General features: G+C 44.8%; 1 protein-coding gene across 2 annotated transcripts; it reads left to right on the top strand.

Moving 5' to 3' along the window:
• Positions 1-2,028: 2,028 nt before the first annotated feature.
• On the top strand, positions 2,029-16,884 carry scaf1 (SR-related CTD-associated factor 1). 2 transcript variants are annotated; one of them, XM_079520952.1, is made up of 8 exons: positions 2,029-2,187; positions 3,278-3,356; positions 3,958-4,039; positions 5,810-9,463; positions 11,501-11,583; positions 12,025-12,336; positions 15,085-15,213; positions 15,633-16,884. In XM_079520952.1, exons 4-8 carry the CDS (start codon positions 5,899-5,901, stop codon positions 15,774-15,776), a joined length of 4,233 nt encoding a protein of 1,410 aa, XP_079377078.1. In that variant the 5' UTR covers positions 2,029-2,187; positions 3,278-3,356; positions 3,958-4,039; positions 5,810-5,898; the 3' UTR covers positions 15,777-16,884. The 2 variants fall into 2 exon arrangements, with proteins under 2 accessions (XP_079377078.1, XP_079377079.1); XM_079520953.1 differs by lacking the exon at positions 3,958-4,039.
• The last annotated feature ends 4,094 nt before the right edge of the window (positions 16,885-20,978 follow it).

The following is a 20,978-nucleotide window of genomic DNA, read 5'->3' as shown; positions in this document are numbered from 1 at the left end:
AACTTAATACCTAATTGTCCTAATACCTGAAAAATAAATAATAACAAAAGGTTAAAACAATTAGGTCAAAAGTAGGTCAAGTAATCAACAAACTATACTATAAAAACATTGGCCAAATTGTTAAATAATGTATAAATAACTTGTGAAAATAGATGCTCTACAAGCTTATGTTATTTACATAATGAACTGGTCCTTAAAACAAATATGGTATAGTTGGTCAAATATCCTATTAGCTTAATTCCTTCCCTATATGGGAGGCTATGGCTAAACAATTTGAGTAGCCTATACAATATCGACAATAAAGATTGCGTTTACAATGTTTAGGCCTTAACTATTTAGAAAAAAAGTTTACATTCTCATTTCTCACTCTCCATATACAGACTTAAGATGTTTCAATCAAGTGTACAGTCTAGTGTACGACCCAGAGAACGGAGGACCAGAAACCGTCGACCACCACAGACAACATTAAGGCTGTCATTCCTCGCAGATGACCTGACAGACGTATACATGCCAAGAAGTAAGTTCATATTGTTCTTTTCAAACATATGTAAAAGGTCAAACGTGATTTGTTGAGTTTTAGAATGAGTAGCCTACCCTGATTGATTTAATACTTTATTAGAAGTTTATTTGTGTGAAGTAGTTGGTAGTTATGGACCTTATAGGCTATAGGCCGATTGGTTTTCAAATGTGTTGCACCCATTTTGAGAAAGACAGTAAGTCATCATCATTTTTCGACCGCGGTCGAGATCGTGGATTTCACAATAACACGCCAGACTTCCCGGTCCTTCATTGCCATCCCCAGTTCCTGCTTACTGATGCCTGTGTCCCTAGAGATGACATCAGGGAACGACAGTTTTCTACCTCTGGTCTGCTTTGAGGCAGGACTCCAGAGAAGAAGGGAAGATATAACCTCATTGTCAGCTCTGTAGCAGTCGGACTAGTGAAGAAACACGGGGAAGGTTGCCGTATATTAGATTAGTCGATGGGTGGCTCTTCCAAGACAGATTTTGCGTTCTCATTAGAAGGCGGGTGTAAGTTTAAGTGCCATCCAGCCGTTTCTATAATTTCTTTGAAAGTGTACATGTCTCGGAGCCATAGAGTAGAATCTGCTCAACAGTCGTCCTAAATACTTTTACTTTTAAAACATTTTACTAAACTGGGATGACCAGATCTTATGCATGTCATTGCAGGCTGACCAGGCCATACCCTTCCTAGTTCCTTTTGGAGAGAAGATATATATATGAACCCAAATACCTGTAGTCATCAACCTGTTTCAGAGGAGTGTTGTTAAGTGTTTTTATAATGTGATAGCCCAAGTAAGGCCCTGAAGTGTAACCTACTTAAACAGTTGTATGCATTTATCAATGAGGTGTAGTGTATAGACCTTGTAGACCAGGCCCATTATTGAAAGTTGCTGTACTTGTCTTCTACCCTGAGCCATCCTACCCTAATAACATAAGCGGGTGTTAAATCATTCTGTGCCCGGGTGCCCCTAAAATAATCCAACATGGGGCCTCAATGAGTCAGTGGGCCCCATGAGATATCCTCAATTAATTAATTAATATACAGGAACTTGGGGCCTCTGAGCAGGGGTTAAATCATTCGGTACCCCTAAAACAAATCCATCATAGGGCCTCAAAGAGTCAGCCCCATGAGTCTATTTGATCCAACATGGGGCCTCTGTCTTATATTATTTTCTAACAACCTAACTTCTAGTTTTAGTGTAGGCAGGCCAATCACCACTGTGCCCATTCAGTAGTGACCCGATAGGGACACTACAAATTTCTGCTTTTGTCTTTATGCAGTGGGGGTCTAAAATGAGACGTTTTTTCATGAGACTCTGTTGCACACACCAAGATTATGAGCCCGGAGCCCCTGTATGTGCGTGTGTGTGCGTGCGTGCGTGTGTCTGGGGGTGGGGTCCGGTCGAGACGGTGTGGGTACCTACCAGATCTTCTCGGCTGAACGTAGTGCAGTAAAACTACTTTTCCCATCATCCCACTCGGCCGGTTCGAGGAGAAGTAAAATGGCGGCGACTAATGGGATGGCCCTCTTTTTATGCTTTTAAAAATGGGAAAAATATGACCCATTATTCTGCTGTAGACTTTTATCACACATCCGAAACAGAAGGGACAGGAACGGGACGATTGTGGAGCTCATCTAGCAGGAAGCATTCTCGCATGGAAGGTAAACAACATGCATGATGTAACGTTAGATCATTCAGGTGGAGGCTCCTGGCAGCAGCCAGGCAGCTTGTGTTGGCTAACACCGTTAGCCACCAGGCTAGTTTAAAAAAAGAAAGAAAGCCTTGTTGTTGCTGCTGCTGCTGGCAAATGTTAGCAGACAGCTAGCGAGTAGGCTAATTTAACTCTGAGAGTCTGAAATGTTGTTCGACCGTAAACTATGATTATTGCATTTGAGCTACAGTGCATGCCGCCTGTGTGTACGTGCATTGTCAGAAGAACAACGCAGTCACAGTGGCTAACTCCCCCCAACCTTATTGATTGACTGAAATTCTTAATTGAGCATTGAAATACCATTGGCACCTCTTAGTCAGAGATACCATAGACGCACAAATAATCAAACGGATAAAACATACACAATGAATCGATCCAAAAGGCTTATTATTTACATTGTGCGTCTTTTATAATGTAACAACCACCAGAAGACCGTTTCTGCCAGAACAGGATCAATAACCTCTCTCACGAATTATGTTATCTGTCTCACATCTCTCATCCACTGCCTCGCGACCAAATAGGAGATAAAGGATTAAATGTAATACTTGTTGAAAAGCGTGGCGTTTAGTTTGGCTTTGAGTTGTACTGATGGGTGGTGGTGTTGTGATCATGATGGACGAAGAGGAGGAGGATCATACATGAGCAGGAGTCCAACAACAACAACGCTGATGGGAAGGCATGGTGGTAGAGGTGGTGCAGTCATTGAAATAAACTCTCTGACCAGAGTTGATCTCAGCATTCATTCATTCATTCGTACCCCACAGACTGAAAGTTTGAGTTGAGTGCTAAGGATGAGTGGGAAAGCAGTAGGAGACTTGGATGTTTCCTGGTAGGGAGGATGAGCTGCTAGACACACACACCTTCCGTAGATATTCATTCGTTTTGTGGTGTTACTTGTGTAAACGGCTGTGCAATCTATAGTATAGAACAAAAGCAAGGACTGAGCCTGGTCATCAGCAGGCAAAACTGGATTGTTTACATTCTCCAGCCTTCTGTGCAAATATTGGTTAATATTTTATTTTTATTCTGTCTTCTCTTAGGAAGCCGCGGTAACAACAAGTTCAAGACTGTCTTCTGAATTAGTCTCCCTGCCTGTTCCTCACATGACTTATTCGACAGGTAAATGAACGATCTTTGCACAGTTGATTGACTGGTATAACTAATTATTATCGGTAAAGAGCCCGTCTGGGAATCGGAGGGTCACCACCACCAGTTCGAAACCCCGCCTCGCCTGTTCTGTTTGTCGAAGTGTCTCTGAGCAAGATACTGAACACCCAACAGCCCCATCCCAGGACCAGAATCAGAGTCAGTTTTATTGGCACTTCCATAATTGGCATAATACACACTCTGCATACATGGGAGCAAAATACCGTTAGTTCTCCACAACTCATGGTGCTTGTCACTGCATTGCATTTAAAAAGCAAGCAAAGACACAATTAAAATAGGCAAGGGCATTAAAAAACTTAAAGAGGAGACTCAGGAGAGCGAAAGGAGCAATAAAATATGGAAAAAACAACATTGGTCAAAAAGTCCCAATGCATTCAAAGTGCAAAATCCCCAGTTGTTAATTTGTACTAGTGTTGCATGTCAGAAATAGCAGATGTACAAGCTGTATAATTTACGGCGGTCTACACCAACCTTTACCAGGCAAAGTACAAATCAGACTCAAGTGAGAAGGTTATTGGCCCTTAACATTGGTTTTGGTCTATTTGCGTTCCAGCCCAGACTTTGAGGTTGAGCTCACAGCCGAGGTGACTGTTGAGGGACCAGCACGCTGTATTTTGTCCTCCGCTGTTGCCCAGGTTAGTACGAGGAAGAGAGGTAATACATTTTCTTAGCACCCAACCCTGAGTTTGCATTGTGACTCCTTCAGAGATGTTTATGTGTTAAACGTGCCATTGATTTGGTTTAATTGGGAGAAACTCTTTTAAGAGTGACATCAACATGTATTTGGCTATTGGCAAACTTAAGGTGACGGACACTCGGTCTGAAGACTCAATTTACCCAGCAATCAAGTATAAAGAAAATGTTTACTTGAACATGTTGGAATTGTTGTTTCAGGCTGACTGAACATTTGTGACGCTTAATTGATTGTAGCAGCGCAAATTCTGCAAATACACATTCACACATGTCCTCCTAATACATAATATTGAGTTGGATAGTTCCAGTGTTGGTAAACATCATGGCCAACAGGAAGTGACTTTTTGGAGCGTCCCCATTCTTGACAGTTGGATGAAATATTTTGTCTTGAAGGTTGAATTTGATTGTGGCAGTAACCAATCCATTACATTGAAAAGATCACCAGTGACCAGCACCCTCTTACATTCCTTTTTAGGCTCTTTCATTGTTTGGCACAGGCAGCAGCACCATACGGACGCATGATGAATATTGATTCTTATGATTATTCATTACGTTGAGAAAGGCTCTGGCCAGAAATACATCCTTAAGCTGCTGACTATGCTGTGTACCGCAGTGTTGATTTTGACAGCAGATTTAGTTTTAGTCAATCTTTTGAATAAAATTCCATTTAGTTTTTCATCTGAAAATGTTTGAAGTCTAGTTTTAGTCGACTAAATATCACAAGATTTAACTAAATGTACAGTTGCTTTTGTTGACTAAAATGCATTTTGGCAGGCCTTGATGGCGTCGTAATGCCTGATTTTACACTCACGACATGTAAGCTTGTAGACTTGTCTTTTAGTTCTACTGGATCTCTTCTCCACTAGTCCCTCCCTAACATTTTAGTCTAGTTTTTATTTTTTGACAATGTCTTAAGTTGTAGTCATCATAGCTTAGTTTTTATTTCGTTTACATCAGTGGAAAAATGTAGTCGACGAACATCTTTCGTCATAGTTTTAGTCAACGAAATCAACACTGCTGTGCTGAACGATAAAAGAGCCTAAAAATCTGATAAGACACTGTCAATTGAGACGAGTGCTCGCATTCCCTTTTAACACAATCAGCGCCGGGATTTCTTTCAAAATAACAGCTCAGGGTGCCGCGTAAAAGCGGCCGTTCCGGACAAAAACCGGGAGAAATATTTTTGCTTGCTTACCTCGCTATCATTATGATAAAGTTGCTGAATAATCCCTCGTGTTCATATTTTGAACGAGAGGCATGTTGAAGTCAGAAATGAAGAGCTTAGTATATCCATCTGATCAAAATCACGGAGAGCTCCATAGTTTAGGAGATATGAGGCATTCCTAATTTCTTTCTGAGCCGTATACAGGGAAGTGAACTGCAACGCGCATGCGTGAAGAGCAAGGAATATGGTGCCGAAAAAGAGCCCAACCCCCTAAAAAAAGAAAAGAAATCTAAATATTTTTCTCTCGCTTGATATCAATGAAAATGCGCTAGGACGTGTACACACGTCGTCGCAATCAGTCGGTTGGATTAGTTATGACGTTTCCACACATCGTACGGTCTGAGTTAAGATAAGTGTCCTTATCTGCTACCTTGTGTCTACAAAGTTGACCATTGGGGCTGGAATAGCCCCATAAAGTGTTGTGATGACATTAACTGCTAAAGCTGTCCAACATCTTAATGAACATTTTGGCCTGTTTCCCTTCCAGGGTTCCTCAGGGTTCCAGCGTGCTCCGCTCCAGAGTCCCTCTGCTACCGCCGGGCCTCTTGATCACCTGCCCCCCTCCCCCCCTAGCCCATGGACTTATCTCCAGCCCCCGGCTTCAAAAGGAGGCCTGTCAACCCCTCCCCTCATGGAGTTACAGAGATTGCCAAGAGCCCTCCTTCCTCCCCGCCTTCCTCCTTTCCCTCGTCTCCTTCCTCTGGTCCGTCTTCACCCTCGTCCACGTCCACGCCCTCCCCAAGCGCCACGGCGACCGGCTACCACAACGATGGGAAAAGCCACGGCAAGGGGGCAGGGGTGGCCAAGGTGTCCTCAACCTCTGCGCCCCTAGTCCTCCCCTCCGCCTCCACCCCTCCCCATACGGCTTCCTCCTCTGATCCGTTGTTCCATCCGACGTCCCCCCATTCGGACGTGGACGGACAGAAAGACGGCGAAGAGAAGGAGATCTATGACCCCTTCCACCCTACTGATGGAGAACGGGAGGGAGGGGCCATGGAGGAGGAGGAAGAAGAGGAGCAGGGGGACAAGTATGACCCCTTCGATCCCACAGGCTCCCCAGTGTCAGACGCTGAGGAGGCGAGAGAGTTGGAGGAGAACGGAGAGGACGGGAGAAGTAAATCAGAGACGGAGATGGCTGCGGAGAGGAGAGGTGATGAGGAAAAAGAAGAGGCCCCCCCAGATTCCACAGATGCTCTCCCGGCTGCTCCACCCTCCCCTCGCCCTCCGCTGCCACACCTGAGAAGAAGGCTGGATCGGGATCCCAACAGAACGAGAGAGCGTGGGAAAGAGAGGGAGAAGGCCGACTCGGAGCACTCTGAGATCGAGGAGGGTGAAATTGTTGGCGCGGCTGAGAGACAAGGTGGCGGCGGTAAGCGAGGAAAAGGGGGACTCCTCCCACTGCCGCCTGGCGGGCCCTTCTTCAGCAGAGCAAAGCCTGAGCGGATCCTCCGCGTGCTGGAGGGCGATGCGTTTGTGTCCGTACGGGCAGAGGGTGACTGGCCAGCGGACGCCGAGCCCGAGGACGAGCCCATTGCCGTCGGTGTCGGGGACCTGAGGAGGAAGCTGGTCAGCCAGCGGAAGGTGTGGTACAAGTCCTGCCCCACCTCCTCCGTGTCTCCGCAGCCCCAACCGCTGCTCTCCCTCCCGCTGCCGTCTCCGCCCCCCTCTTCCCCTCCTCTCCCGCTCCCCGCCGAGCCAATCGCCAAGAGCCGCAAGTCCTCCAAGACCTCAAAGGACCGGGACCGCCGCAAGCGCAAGGACGCGAAGGCTACGGAGAAGGAGGAGAAGCGGAAGAAGAAGAAGAAGGAAAAGGAGGAAGGCAGTCGGGACAGGAGCAGGGAGCGGAGCCAGAGGGACAAGGACCAGGGACAGAAGAACGCCAAAGAGGAGAAGGGGAGGCGGAGCAGCAGAAGCAACAGCCGGAAGAGGAAGAAGAGGCGGCAAAGCAGCCCGGAGCCTACGCGATCCCGTAATTCCTCGGGAAGGGCTGTGCACAGACGCTCCTTCTCCAGCCAATCTGAAGAGCGTCGTGAGAAGGATCGAGACCGAGATAAAGAAAAAGACAAAGAGAGGGAGAGGGAGAGGGATCGAGGCAGAGATAGAGATTGGGATCGAAGCAGTGACCGAAGACGAGATGATAGAGACAGAGAGCAGGATGGATACTCCAGCAGCAGGAAGCGGGATAGGGACAGCGGCCAGCACTCGCGCAGCAGGGAACGGGGTGCCTCTAAACGGTCCCAAAGAAGCAGGGAACCGAGAGAGCGGGACAAGGAGCAAGAGAGGGAGAGGGAACGAGAACAGGACCATGATGACCACGACAGACAGCATGAAAGGAGACGAAACGGTCGTCCTGTAGTCCCTCCATCCATCCAGGAACTTAATGGTTCAGATCTCTTCGCCATCAAGCGAACCATCACAGTAACAACCACCACCACCACCACGGTTCCCGGCTCCCCGCCACGTGCCCCGGCATCACCTCGCAGCCCTGCACAAGACTCTGAGAAGCCCCACAAAAAAAAGAAAAAAAGGAGGCGGCGCTCAATCGAAAATGCAGACAATGTCGTAAGCGGCCGCAGCCGATCCAGGTCTCTCTCCCAGCCTAGGTACCATGGCTACGAGTCAGACCGTTATTCAGACAAATTGGAGATAGATTTGCTTTCTTTGGACGGGGAGGCTTTGGACTCGGACTACCCTTCTTTGGAGGACACACCGCCCGCCGCCATGCCTCCGCAGCCTGCTTCCCCGAGTCCTAAAGCCAAAACCCCTCTCAAACGGCATCACCCCAAGAAGAAGTCCCACACGGATAAGAAAACGGTCCAGTCCGAATCATTGTCCTCCGTTCGAACCAAAAGCAAAGCCCTTGCCTCACTCTCACCCACCCAGGCTACTTCTGCCTCGGCCCCCATCTCCTCTGCACCCCCCCCGGCCAAGCGGGGCAGGAAGCTGGGCAAGGACAAAGAACGCGGCGAAAAAGCCGGAAGAAAAGAGTCCGGTCATACTGGCAAGTCTAAAAAGGAGGGCGGGGGAAGCCGTAAGGTCAAGTTACAGTCCAAAGTGTCGGTGCTTGTGCGGGAGGGTGTGAGCAGCACCACAGGGGCCTCGGCCAGCTCTGGGAAGCTGGGCATGGACCTCCTGGGTTCAGGAGGTCCAGCAGGAGGTGCTGGGGGTCCTGTGGTCGGTGGCTCCAGCTCCATAGCGGTTGTCTTCCGCAGAGACAATGAGAGCAGGTCTCCATTTCTCAAGCCTTGCTCAGAGCCACTGTCACTGGGAGGCCGCAACAAGGAACTGGGCAAGCGCAGCTCCTTGGCCGCACCCCCTTCTGTTTCAGCCTTGTCCGGCCCCACGGCGCTGAAATCCAAGAAAGCCAAGCCAAGCTCCACCACCTCTACCTCCTCCTCTGCTTCCTCCCCGTCCTCATCCCTGGCCACAAAACGACGGCGGCGGCTGGGGAAGAAGAGGGAGAAAGGCGGCGCCGGTGTTTTGGCAGATGGAGACGGAAGCCAATCAAAGGCCGGTTCTGAGGGCTGGGGCGGAGCCTCAGCAGATATTCAGACTGGAATAGGGGGTGGGAACAAATCTCTCAGTCCTCATACGGGTCCAGCTGGCCCTGCACCCTGCTCCTCTTCGTCCTCTTCATCTTCTACCAGTGTGCTCCCGCCCTCTTCCTCACCCCCACACACGCCTCCCCCCACCATGCCCCCATCGCGAGACACCAGAGAGTCGTCACCGGACTCCCAGACAGTGGACAGCAGTTGTAAGACTCCTGAGCCCTCTTTTATTCCTGAAGACTGCCCCACACAGACCACCCCCAACCTGCCACCCTCAAGCCCTCCTAGCCTCTCCACTTCCCAAGGGTCGGGTCTCTGCATTTCCCTTTCCGCCTCCAACACAAAGCCCCTACCCCCAGACGACGGACCCAAATCCCTAGCATCGCCCCCTTGTTCCTCCTCCTCCTCGGGGTCCGCTCCCGCCTCACTGTCTGTCCCTCCGTCTTTGTCGGATCCCTCCTCGTCCTCCTCATCGGTATCGTCTTCGTCTGCCAACAAGCCTCCTCCCCCACCACCTCCCCCTCCAGCGGCGGTGCCCCTCCCCTGGAGTCTGCAGACCGGAGTGGACTGCACAGCTGGAGGAGTACTGGCATGTGAGTCTCTTACCTCTTCTGACTTCTGGCTAAAGTCAGTGGTTCTCAGCGCAATACAGGTCCATCTCAATGAATTACAATATTTTGTAAAAGTTCATTTTCTTCCGTAATATAATTAAATAAAAATCACACCCGTGTGAACTGAGTGGTGTAAGGTATAGCCTGTCTGACGTAATGAAATCATGTCTGACGTAATGAATGCACAAACAAAGCCAGTAATGAAATCACACCCGGGTGAACAGGGTGAACATAGCAACCATGCTCATTTTTTCTGCACAACAAAGCCAGTTGTAGGAGTGGTTTACACCACTCAAAAAGTGAAACTTTCATATATTCTTAATTCATTGTGCATAAAGTGAAGTATTTAAAACTTTTTTTGTTTTAATCTTGAAGATTATGGCGTACAGCTCATGAAAATCAAAAAATCCTATCTCAATGAATTCGAATATTTTACGAGTTAAATATTTTTTTTCAAAACAAGAAATGTCGACCATCTGAAAAGTATATTAATGTATGCAGTTAATACTTGGTCTGGGTTACTTTTGAACAAATAATTTCATCAATGGGGCGTGGCATGGAGGTGATCAGTCAGTGGCACTGTTGAGGTGTTATGGAAGCCCAGGTTTGCTTTGATAACAGCCGTAAATTAATTTGTATTGTTTGGTCTTATGTCTCACACCTTCCTCTTGACAATACAACCTAGATTCTCTGTGGGGTTCAGGTCAGGCCAGTTGGCTGGTCAGTTAAGCCCAGTAATACCATGGTCAGTACACCAGTTACTAGTAGTTTTCTTTTGGCTCTGTGGGCAGGTGCCAAATCGAGCTGGAAAGGAAAATTACCTTGTCAACATACTGAAGCACAATGTAGTTTTCACTGTCAGTGGATCAACACCAGCAGATAACACAGCCTAAATCATCACTGTTTTATCATGTCCAGAGTCTCACAACCATCTATTAAGATATTTTACAGCACTGTGTGCCTCCGTACATTGACAAGCTTTATGTTGATGCTGATCTTCCTTTTCCAGCAGCGTGTGTTGAGACTCGATTTGGCAACTGCCCACAGAGCCAAAACCATTTTTTTTTGTGGTCTCGTAAAATATTCTAATTCATTGATAGGATTTTTTGAGTTTTCATGAGCTGTATGCCATGATTAAAACAAAAGGTTTTAAATACTTTACTTTATGCACAATGAATTGAGAATATATGAAAGTTTCACTTTTTGAATTATATTACAGAAGAAAATGAACTAATTCCTTGAGATGGACCTGTATATTTACTAAAAATCACACCCGTATGAAGTGAGGCGTGCTCTTATCATTGTACATCATCATCACTTAAAATTGTCCATTCATTGTCAACGGGAATTTAATTTGTTGGACAAAGTTTGTGGACACACACCAAAAGCTAGACATAGGAGGGGATAAAAAGCAAAGATTAGCCAGAGTCCCCCAGGGCTCTATACTAGTGTATTTTCTGTTATTGTGGGCAAAGCTTTTGCTGAAAATAGCTGTCAAATCCGTCGATCTTCCATTTTCAGCGAAAGCTTCCCCACAATACGGATGTTTATGTTTAACAAAAGGGTTTTGCCATAGTGGTGTCTGGTGTGCATTGGCACTGCCCTCGCGATTAAATTAGATTACCATTCATCATGTAATGATTTGATTCTACGATGCATCACACTTTTCTACCGTATATTACTGCACAACATGGCACATTTTCCATGAGTCAACAGTCAGATATACTGAACAACATATTTTATTTAGAAACTGCTTTGTAATCAATCACTCCAGTCTCCTTGACATAAATGTCTTAACATTAACTGAGATATAATATATAAATGGTACAGGCAGGCTATAATCGATTATGTCACGTTGCTGCATCGATGCAGAATCACAATTCTTTTTCATACCCTTTGGTTTCTTAGCTTTTATTTGTAGATATAGAGTAGAGAGCTTAATTAATGTTCCCTGAATCTATTCTGTTTGAGGTCTTTTTCTTCATTATGTAAGGCTCTAACACGCTTCTTCTGATTTAGTGACGGCTCTGCTCTTCAAGATGGAGGAGGCCAACATTGCCAGTCGAGCCAAAGCTCAAGAATTCATCCAAGCAACCAGCCAGGTGTGTGTTCAATACGGATTTTGTTGTATGCCCAAACAAATTGCATTGTCCCCCATGCATTGTCCTAATGCATGATGTCTCAGTTAGCCAAACGATTGTGACTTCTTTGTGTTCCTGGCTGTCTTATAGAGGGTATGCGTGTGACATCATCTTGAAGTTCATAGATTAGGCAGATGTTGACACATTTAGGGGTACTTGAAGTTCATAGATTAGGCAGATGTTGACACATTTAGCGGTACTTGAAGTGCATAGATTAGGCAGATGTTGACACATTTAGGGGTACTTGAAGTTCATAGATTTGATAAAACTTCTCATCACAAGTTCCTGTTGCATTTAAAATAGGCAGTGGCAGTTTCATCCTTATGCTAGACCTTGTCGTACGGTGAGGCACTATAGGGGAAAACGTTCAGAAATAAAGTGCTGTGCTTCTCTGTCTGGCAGATCCTCTCCCAGGCCAATCAGAACCAGACGCACGGCCCTCCGTCTTCATCCTCCTCCTCTTCCTCCCAGATCCCGCCCCCTCCGTCTCTGCCCCCGCCCCCCGGTCCGAGTCCCGCACAGTTCATTCTCCACGGCTCCCTGCCGATGGGGGGCTGCACCAAAACGCCACCGTCTCACCTGCACTCGGGCATGTCCATGGGTGGTGGGTGCGCAATGACCCCTCCCCCTCCACTGCCTGCGGGGTTGTCTGGGATGTCGACGGGGACGTCTAGCGAGACCGGATGGGACAGCGAGAGTAAAGACCCTGATAAGGTAACGGTGGACTGTGTTCTGAGTTCTGACCCGTCTGAACTCTGTGTTCTGAGTTCTGACCCATCTGAACTCAGACTGTGTTCTGAGTTCTGACCTGTCTGAACTCAGACTGTGTTCTGAGTTCTGACCCGTCTGAACTCAAATACATATTGAGTTCTGACCCGTCTGAACTCAGACTGTGTTCTGAGTTCTGACCCGTCTGAACTCAAATACATATTGAGTTCTGACCCGTCTGAACTCAGACTGTGTTCTGAGTTCTGACCCATCTGAACTCAGACTGTGTTCTGAGTTCTGACCCGTCTGAACTCAAATACATATGGTTTTCTTTTAAATATATATATATATATATATATATATTGTTGCTGTCGGTCAGAAACCTCTTTTTCTGCCCGACAGCTTTCGCTAAGCTTTTGTGTTTTTGTGTAAATGAATGATGCGAAGCCTGCGGAGCTATAGGCAGTCAACTTGTGAGCGCGCCTACCTGATCAGGTGACTAGTCTCATGCACTCTTTACCTGATCAGAGCGGCTATTTAAACCTATCTGCCTACCTGCTCTTTCCTGGCTTCTCTCCCGATGTGCGGTCGTGCGCCGCTGCTGCTGTCTCCCTGCCTTGCTCGCTGCTAAAAGTTTTTGCAAATCCCACCGCCTCCCCAGCATCCACCTGTATACAGGCTCTGTTTCTAGATCCCCCTGCATGGGGGTCTTATTCATTCCCTGTAATTCTACTTGGCTTAACTAAAATGTTAATTTACAGGGAATGAATAGGGACAGAGCCCTGACCCCAATCTATGCTTCATATATCTATGCTCAATTATGCTCAATACATATATATTCTAAATTCACTCTAAGAGTTGTCTGCCTGAAATGCCCTACTTCATCATACTACAGCGTCACACAAAACTTGTCAAGTATCCAAAATAGCAGATCTACAAGCTCACAACGTGGCGCAACATGTTTTAAGCTGCTATTTTCGATCTGCTATTTTTGCTAGTTTGGAATTTGAATCCTGAAAAGTAACAGTATGATCGTGAACACCCTTTACTTCTGTGTGTTGGTTAAAAGATTATTGAACCAATGAAAACTATTAAAAAGCGCTTCTGACAACTTCATTGGATCCTCACAGTAGGTGGGTTTCCATCAAAACGTTTCGAAAATAGGAAGGGAATAAGTAAGTAATTCGAAAAAAGAAAAGCGTATTTTTCTTGTTTCCATCCACAGATAAAATGCGCTTCTTTGGAGATATTAAATAAGCAGTAGATGGTGCTATTTTGCCAGTCAAGTGAGACGCGCAGAGAGGCGCATATTATCTGACATTTATTTTACCGTTTGATGTCTGAAATCTGATAGCATCTGCATCACACACTACAGGATAATCTTACACGATTATTGTATCATGTCACACACACACACACACACACACACACACACACACACACACACACACACTTCTCTGATTTGTTCTTCACCACGGACGGTGCATTTGGCGTTCTTTTAGGCTATTCAAGTTGGTCTGCATGCTGTCTTTCAAACAGGCTGTCTGTTAAATAAATAGGCGTGTGTTTTTGTCGGGTATAGTTTCGTTTTCAAAGTACAGGGACGATCGGGACCCCTGCCCTGCGACTTGACAGTACATTTCCATTTTGGCCGTGTTGATGTCGCTTCTGTTGTTGACTACTATAGTCTCCTCTCGTCCGTTTCGTTCCGAGCTGTTTAGGAGACATATCACCGATCTAACTTCATGATCAACGGCGAACACCGGGGAGAGCAAAAGAGCCTCAGCCTGCAGACAGAGGCTTTGAGACTCGAGTGTGTAAATTTAATAATTTATGTATCCACCATCCAACCCACCCTCCCGTTCGATCGCTCCACAAGTGCACTACTCACCATCGCGTGTTTTTTTCTTTTCCAACTGTTCAAAAGCGATATAATGCGAGTTCAATGTTTTCTAATTAGAAATCTTTTCCGCAAGTGTTTCCATACCCCATTTGCGCATTTCACTTTTTCGATATAGCCCCAAAATCCGCCACCTTCAAGCGAAAAAGTGTTTTGCGAAAAATGCAGACTTATGCGCATTTTGAGGTGTTTCCATCCAGGAGATTTTGCGAAAGAACCTTAATGCGCAAAAAAAAGGCTTTATGGAAACGCACCTAGTGTCTGCTAAACCAGCTAACTTCACCAGAGGGGAGCTGCATACTCAGAGCGGAAGAAAACAAAGTTTTAAACTTAGCATGGATGCAAGAAAACAATGAATTCTATTTCTAAAATCTATCTAGTGTTTTGTGTTTTCTGAGGAGAACAATGTGACTAGAAATTGGTTAATATATGGCATTTCTCTTGCTAGTTCTACTGAAACAACAACTCTGTGCACCCCTCTTTGCAGAAGTTATTGTAATATTTAAAGTTCTGCTTATTGTAGGCCTATAATAAGCAGTGTCATGAAGCATCCGGGCATTCATTCACTCGTGATGCATTTTGAGATCCATTGTCATCTGTTCTTATCAATGATGGACAAAACTTAACTCCACTTGAGCTGGAGTGAGGTAAATTGGTGATAATATAATGACACATGAATCTGACAACATGCACAATACCAACTTTTATGAGGCAGTATTGCTTTGTTTTAGTGAAGTTTTCTGTATTGGATTTAATCCCTCCCTTTTTGGACATTTGCTTTGAAACTCGACGCCATTTGGATGTAACTTGTATATTTGTGAATGAACGTGCTTCTCTGTCCACTATGCCCCCAGTACCTTAAGAAGCTCCACACCCAGGAGCGTGCTATTGAGGAGGTGAAACTGGCCATCAAACCCTACTACCAGCGCAAGGACATCAACAAAGACGAGTACAAGGACATCCTGAGGAAGGCTGTGCACAAGGTGAGGCTGAGCTTGTTTCTTTCATTTATTTATTTTATAGAGCACATTTAAAACAACCAAAATTGACCAAAGTGCTGCACAAGTTAAATGAACAAAGCAATACATTAAATAAATGCAATGTAAATGTAAACGGAGAACAAACATATACATTTTTCATATAGTTCTCTCCAGGTAGATCTGTGCACACACTTGCCATCCTCTATTCACTACTTAAATCCTCAGTAAACTAGTACAAATGTGGTCAGGATGTTCTTGGTCCACTCTTTTTACGTCCACTTTTATTTTCCACTAATTTTCAGCCTTTCCGATATGAAGACTGTTGGGCGGAAGCAGTCTTGAGAGACTAGCTAGCAAGCATAATTTAATGTCTTTTGCAAATTGTTGAGAAATCTTTTGATGACCGTGTTGTTATGTCTCAGATCTGCCACAGCCGAACGGGAGAGATCAACCCGGTCAAAGTCAGCAACCTGGTCAAGCTCTACGTCCAGAGGTACAAGTACTTCCGGAAGCACGGACGTAAAATGGATGAAGAGGAGAGGGAGGAGCGAGAGATGGCTTATTGAGCTTTACTCCTCCAACTGAATGGACCCGAGGCTGGCATCAACCCTTCCCCCAGACCCCATCTGCCTTTTTTTTCTTTTTCTTTTTTTTTTTAAAACAAACTTATTTTTTACTGCCCACTTCCCCCAAGAAAACCCCTGCACGTGATTTGGGTCCACTGAGACCATTGAGTGACTGGTTTGCCTTTTATTGATTTTGTTGAGTTTATTGTTTTAACCACATAAACCCTATGTACTTCGTTCGCCCCCCAGAGTAAATGTTAAAATAAATGGTAAATGGTGCATTTACAGTATATAGCGCCTTTATCCAAAGTGATTTATAGTGTGCGTTACTTTCGTCACCCATTCGCATACATTCACACTCCCGACGGTCGAGGACACAATGCAAGGCAACAACCTCATCAGGAGGAGTTGGGGGTTCAGTGTCTTGCTCAAGGACACTTCGACACTAACCCAGGGGGAGCCGGGATAGAACCGGTAACCGTCCGATTCCCAAGCAGCTGATCTACCACCTGAGCGAATGCCGCCCACGGCGCCCCAGGGATCTGCATCTGGCCCCCTATCTTTTTAGCTGATCTATAAGCTCACAACGTGTCTGTCGCCAACTTGGCAATGTTTGCAAAATGTTTGCATATTAAGAGTAGGGTTCATGTGGTTAAATATGCCCTGTCCACACTTGTCGACTCCATATAATCTTGAACCTCGCCCTGATGTGCCCCAGCTCTCGCCCCTCCCCCCTGTCGTCTTTTCACGTCTTTCACCGGTCTTGCTGTAAATACATTTCACATAGAGGTGGAAAAAAAAGCTCGGTCACATACCCATGCAAAATACGGACCCCCTCCCCCCAAGCTCTCCAACGGGGAAACGAAGTTTACACATGGACACACACTTGCACACACACCGAAACATGTTTGTACATACTGTAAGTACACTACAGACAAAACACATCTCCCCCCTTGTCTCTTCTTATCTCGTGTCTGTCCTTTTCTTCCTCGTGAGTGGTATGCAAGATGAATTTGTCTCCATGTCAGGTTCTATGTGGGATGTCTGAATGAATGGTGGCGAAGATGAAGACGACGATGATGGTTCAAAATATAGATTTGACACTTGAGCCCTGTCTGTAAATTCTTTGACCCTTAAGTGTGTATGCGTGCGTGCGAAGAGTTGCGCAAGATAGCTCAAAAAATATATCAAAAGTGCAACACTGTTATCCATATTGCAAGTGACTCCTTTTTTATATATAAAAAAAACTGATAGTATATATGATATGTAGAATGTCACCAATACACAATCATGCATGTCGGAATGAATAGGTAACGGAATACGACAAAGTAGACCCTGATTGATTCCACATTCTTCAGTCCATTCTGGAGAGTCCTAGATCACACATGACCTATGAATTGATGACCAATATCTTTAAAAGAAGGTCATTAAACTCATTTTATTTAAGCTCTATTCTTTTTTTTAAACAAAATAGCTGATATACAAGCCCACAACATGTCTCCATGCATTGTGAGGTTGTACATCTGCTATTTTTTTTAAACATTTTTTGGCTTAGTTATAATTACAAATATTATATTATATGCTAGCAGTTTCTTTGTTGGGCACCCTCCTTTTTTTCCAAAGCTCACAACGTCCGCTTGTAGATCTGCTGTTTTCACTGAATGCACTAGGAACACTAGGGTTCATGTGGTTAAAATAGTTTGACGTGCCCTTTTCCAAACAGACCTTGGGCTGGGGTCTGGAAACGGCGTGGCCTTTATCTCACGTCCAACTTCCAAGGAACCCAACTTGTGGTGTTCTTTGATCTATGTTTGGGATTGTTGTCTTGTTGAAACAATCCCAACAGCCAAAAGTAAGTTTCAAGTAAGACACTTGGCAGAATGAGTTCCATTGATCATCTTCACAAGATCAAGCCCCTTGTACTGCTGGCAGCAAATCATGAGTCTCCATGTTTGATAATGGATTTCAGTGGATTTTTCTTGTATGCTTCCCTAGGATGATGCCAGCCATCCTCATGCTGGGCATGGCCACAAGTTGCATGCTGACTCGTCAGACAACTTGAGTTTATTTCCAGGTCTCATTAAGGTTTGGATGCATTTAATGACATAGGCTAGAATAATTTTATATTTTTGATTTATTTGGGGAAACATAGGGAGTGCCATTATTGTGAGAGGAAAAAATGTAAAGATCAATTTTAGGTAGGATTGTTAGGAATTGTTGAGAAACAGGAAGCTGAGGTTGGAGAGATCATCATGCAGAATGACAGGTCTCCAAACCAACCATCAGCACATCCTGGAAATGGAGTGTTTGTTTTTTTCACACCTAGGGTATTTTGGGTGAATCCACTGATCAATAATAAAGACATGGAGGAGGTGAGGTGGCATTAGGCTACTGTGCTATCAGACCACCGCCCATGATGATGTAATCTTACCAACTACCATCCCTTGTTGCATCAGAACAGTACAGCAAGAAAACTCTGCATTCCAGAACAGTTGCATCTGATGAAGACATCTTTCGTACTTGGACACTAGATGGCACTGTCTGACAACAATGCGCAGCACTGTACCAATATTCTTCCTGTCTGTGGTAACCATTTTCTTAATGAAAGGGAGGTCATGTATTTAGCAGAAATATTGTACAGTATTTATTCCAAAGAGGGAGGAAGAAGAGGAGAGATCCGACTACAAATGTAAAACCGCTACTGTAGTTTCCTCTTTGAATGTAGGTAGGCGCCGCGGTAGCATTGCTGTGCTTTTTTTAGGCACTTTAGATGTTTCACAAATACATTTGTCCTAGACAGTAATTTGATCTCTTTGGCATTAGTGTGTCAATAAAATATGTTTTTATTTTGCAAATAGTGAAATATTCCAGTGAGATACCGGTAGTTGTATGCTGTTAAATAAAGCAACAAAGTATTATTAGACACATGTTAAAAGCTCTATAATAGTTGACACCTAAATTGCCATATATAGAATCTATTTGACTGAGTAAACTATCTATAATGTAGATTATTTACTCAGTAACAGTGTCTCCCCATCTCTCCTGCTCTTTAGTAAACAGAAAATACATGGGTTACAAATCCAATAAGGAGAGAGTGACCCACAAAGATCATTTCAGTTCCAATTGTGTCTACTCATTGTTATAAATTATGGTAAATGGTGCATCTATAGCTATAGCAGCTTTACATAGATTGCCAGGTTCGAACTGGCAACCTTGCGGTTACCATCCGGCCACTCTACCCCTCAGCCACGCCACCCCATGTTTAATCACTGTTATGTTTAATCACTTTCAATTTCATGTATGACTTCTCTCCTCACTCTTTCAGCGCCACACCAATGACACCATAAAGACAATACAACATGTGCCAATTGATGTTATAAATTAACATTTGGTTAAATATATCTGTGCCACTACATGGCATACTTTATTTTAAAGCATGCTCACTTTACAGCATTCTTTCACAAGTTCAGTACTGTGCTACATCAAAGACAGAGTTGTTACGTTGAACACATTTCATTGCATTACCAGGAAGGGACAGACAACATATTTTGAGTTGAGTATAATGAAATTAAATGTTTTTCTGTCATGTGAAGTGCACTCACAGTAACTCAATTATGTTAAACCTTAAAATGTACCTACTTTTTATATTGTACGGTATAAACACTAGGTCAGTGTGTACAGAAGCCCACAGCAGCATCAGAGTCACTTGTGAAAGCAACTATTTGTGAGACAGTGAGTGATGATGCTCCCTCTGGACAGGGAGGCGACAGAGAGATCAGAGACATTACAGGAAGCAGCCCAACATTTAGACAACTGCGGAAACCCATTTCCTGCTGCTGTGACCCATGTGCAGATACTGAACTGCTAGACCATGTCATTACTCCACACGCCATCTCATTTAACACTCAATAAACCTGGCTTCTCTATTTATATTTTTCACATTTTCTAAAAGGTTGAAATAGCCCAACTAGCTATTATAGCTGTACAAGGAAAGCTCACAACTGAGTTAGAATGTATAATCTTACCAAGTGAGTTCAGAGCGACGTGTTGGAAGAAATGCAAAGGGTGTGTGTGTGTGTGTGTGTGTGTGTGTGTGTGTGTGTGTGTGTGTGTGTGTGTGTGTGTGTGTGTGTGTGTGTGTGTGTGTGTGTGTGTGTGTGTGTGTGTGTGTGTGTGCGTGTGCGTGTGCGTGCGCGCGTGCGTGCGTGCGGGGGTGTGGGTGGTAGTATTAGAGTTTCCCAGGCTTATTTATCTTCTTCCTGACTTGTTTGTTCATAAGTTGTCAGGGGGAGGTAGCTATTTAGCAATCCACTGCCCCTGGTTCTTTGGCTACATCGCCTCTTGCCACTTGATCTGATAGCCAATCTGATTGAAATATTTATTAACAGTTTGTAGAATTACAGTACAATTCAAGCACAACTCAATACAAAGACTGTTAACTGTGAGTGGACGACCCAATAAAGTATTACACTTGTTTACAAGAGAGTCCACCTTGTTCAATTCATCAAAACATTTAGAGACATAGAAATATACACTTCTATATAGCCAAAGAACAGAACAGGAATTCATCATAAAGGAGGTAAAAAGGGAAAATAAACATATATTATACACAATATACAGTGAGGGGAAAAGGGGAGGGTGGACAGGTACATGGGTATCTTGGTGGTGTATCGAATCTTGTGGACCAGACCCATTGCAAGATGCTGGGGTCGTCGACCCTAAGCCATTTCAGCCTGTCAAAGTGAGGTGGGTTCGGGGGGTGAGGCCAAGTAGGAGCCTGTCTAGTTTGTTTTGGGAAGTCTGTAGTCTGTGTTTGGGATGGCTAGGACATTTGATAAGCATACAAGCTTTTCTGACCCTGTGGTGGTGGTGTGGCCGGGCGTGGTGCTGGAGAGGGTGTGGATGAAGTTCCCAATTTGGAAAATGTTGTCCTCCTGTCCATATTTCCTAATCGTTGGTATGAACTGACCGGATGTTTATAGTGTGTTGACTTCCTTATATTCTATTGTTCGATCCCCGGCGTGTTGTCAATAATATCCTGTGCCTAGAGTCACATGCAAGGCATGCACCTCTTCATAGTCTTTGTTTCATAATGCTTCATTCATGGTGGTATGCTATTTTTTCCCTGTATTATTGTAATTTGTTAATTTCAATGATACATAATAAGGAATGTCACAGAGGCACTGTTGTTTCAAACCACAT

This window comes from Electrona antarctica (genome assembly GCF_951216825.1).
Source record: "Electrona antarctica genome assembly, chromosome: 14".
NCBI lineage: Eukaryota > Metazoa > Chordata > Actinopteri > Myctophiformes > Myctophidae > Electrona > Electrona antarctica.
This window is presented reverse-complemented; position numbering and strand designations above follow the sequence as displayed.

What these genes read in the sequence shown, in the direction of transcription:
- scaf1 (XM_079520953.1), top strand. Translation starts at nt 5,899, where the DNA reads ATGGACTTATCTCCAGCCCCCGGCTTCAAAAGGAGGCCTGTCAACCCC. An exon ending in AGCTGGAGGAGTACTGGCAT is followed by an intron (nt 9,464 to 11,500) that starts GTGAGTCTCTTA and finishes CTTCTGATTTAG; the next exon opens with TGACGGCTCTGCTCTTCAAG. An exon ending in AGAGTAAAGACCCTGATAAG is followed by an intron (nt 12,337 to 15,084) that starts GTAACGGTGGAC and finishes CTATGCCCCCAG; the next exon opens with TACCTTAAGAAGCTCCACAC.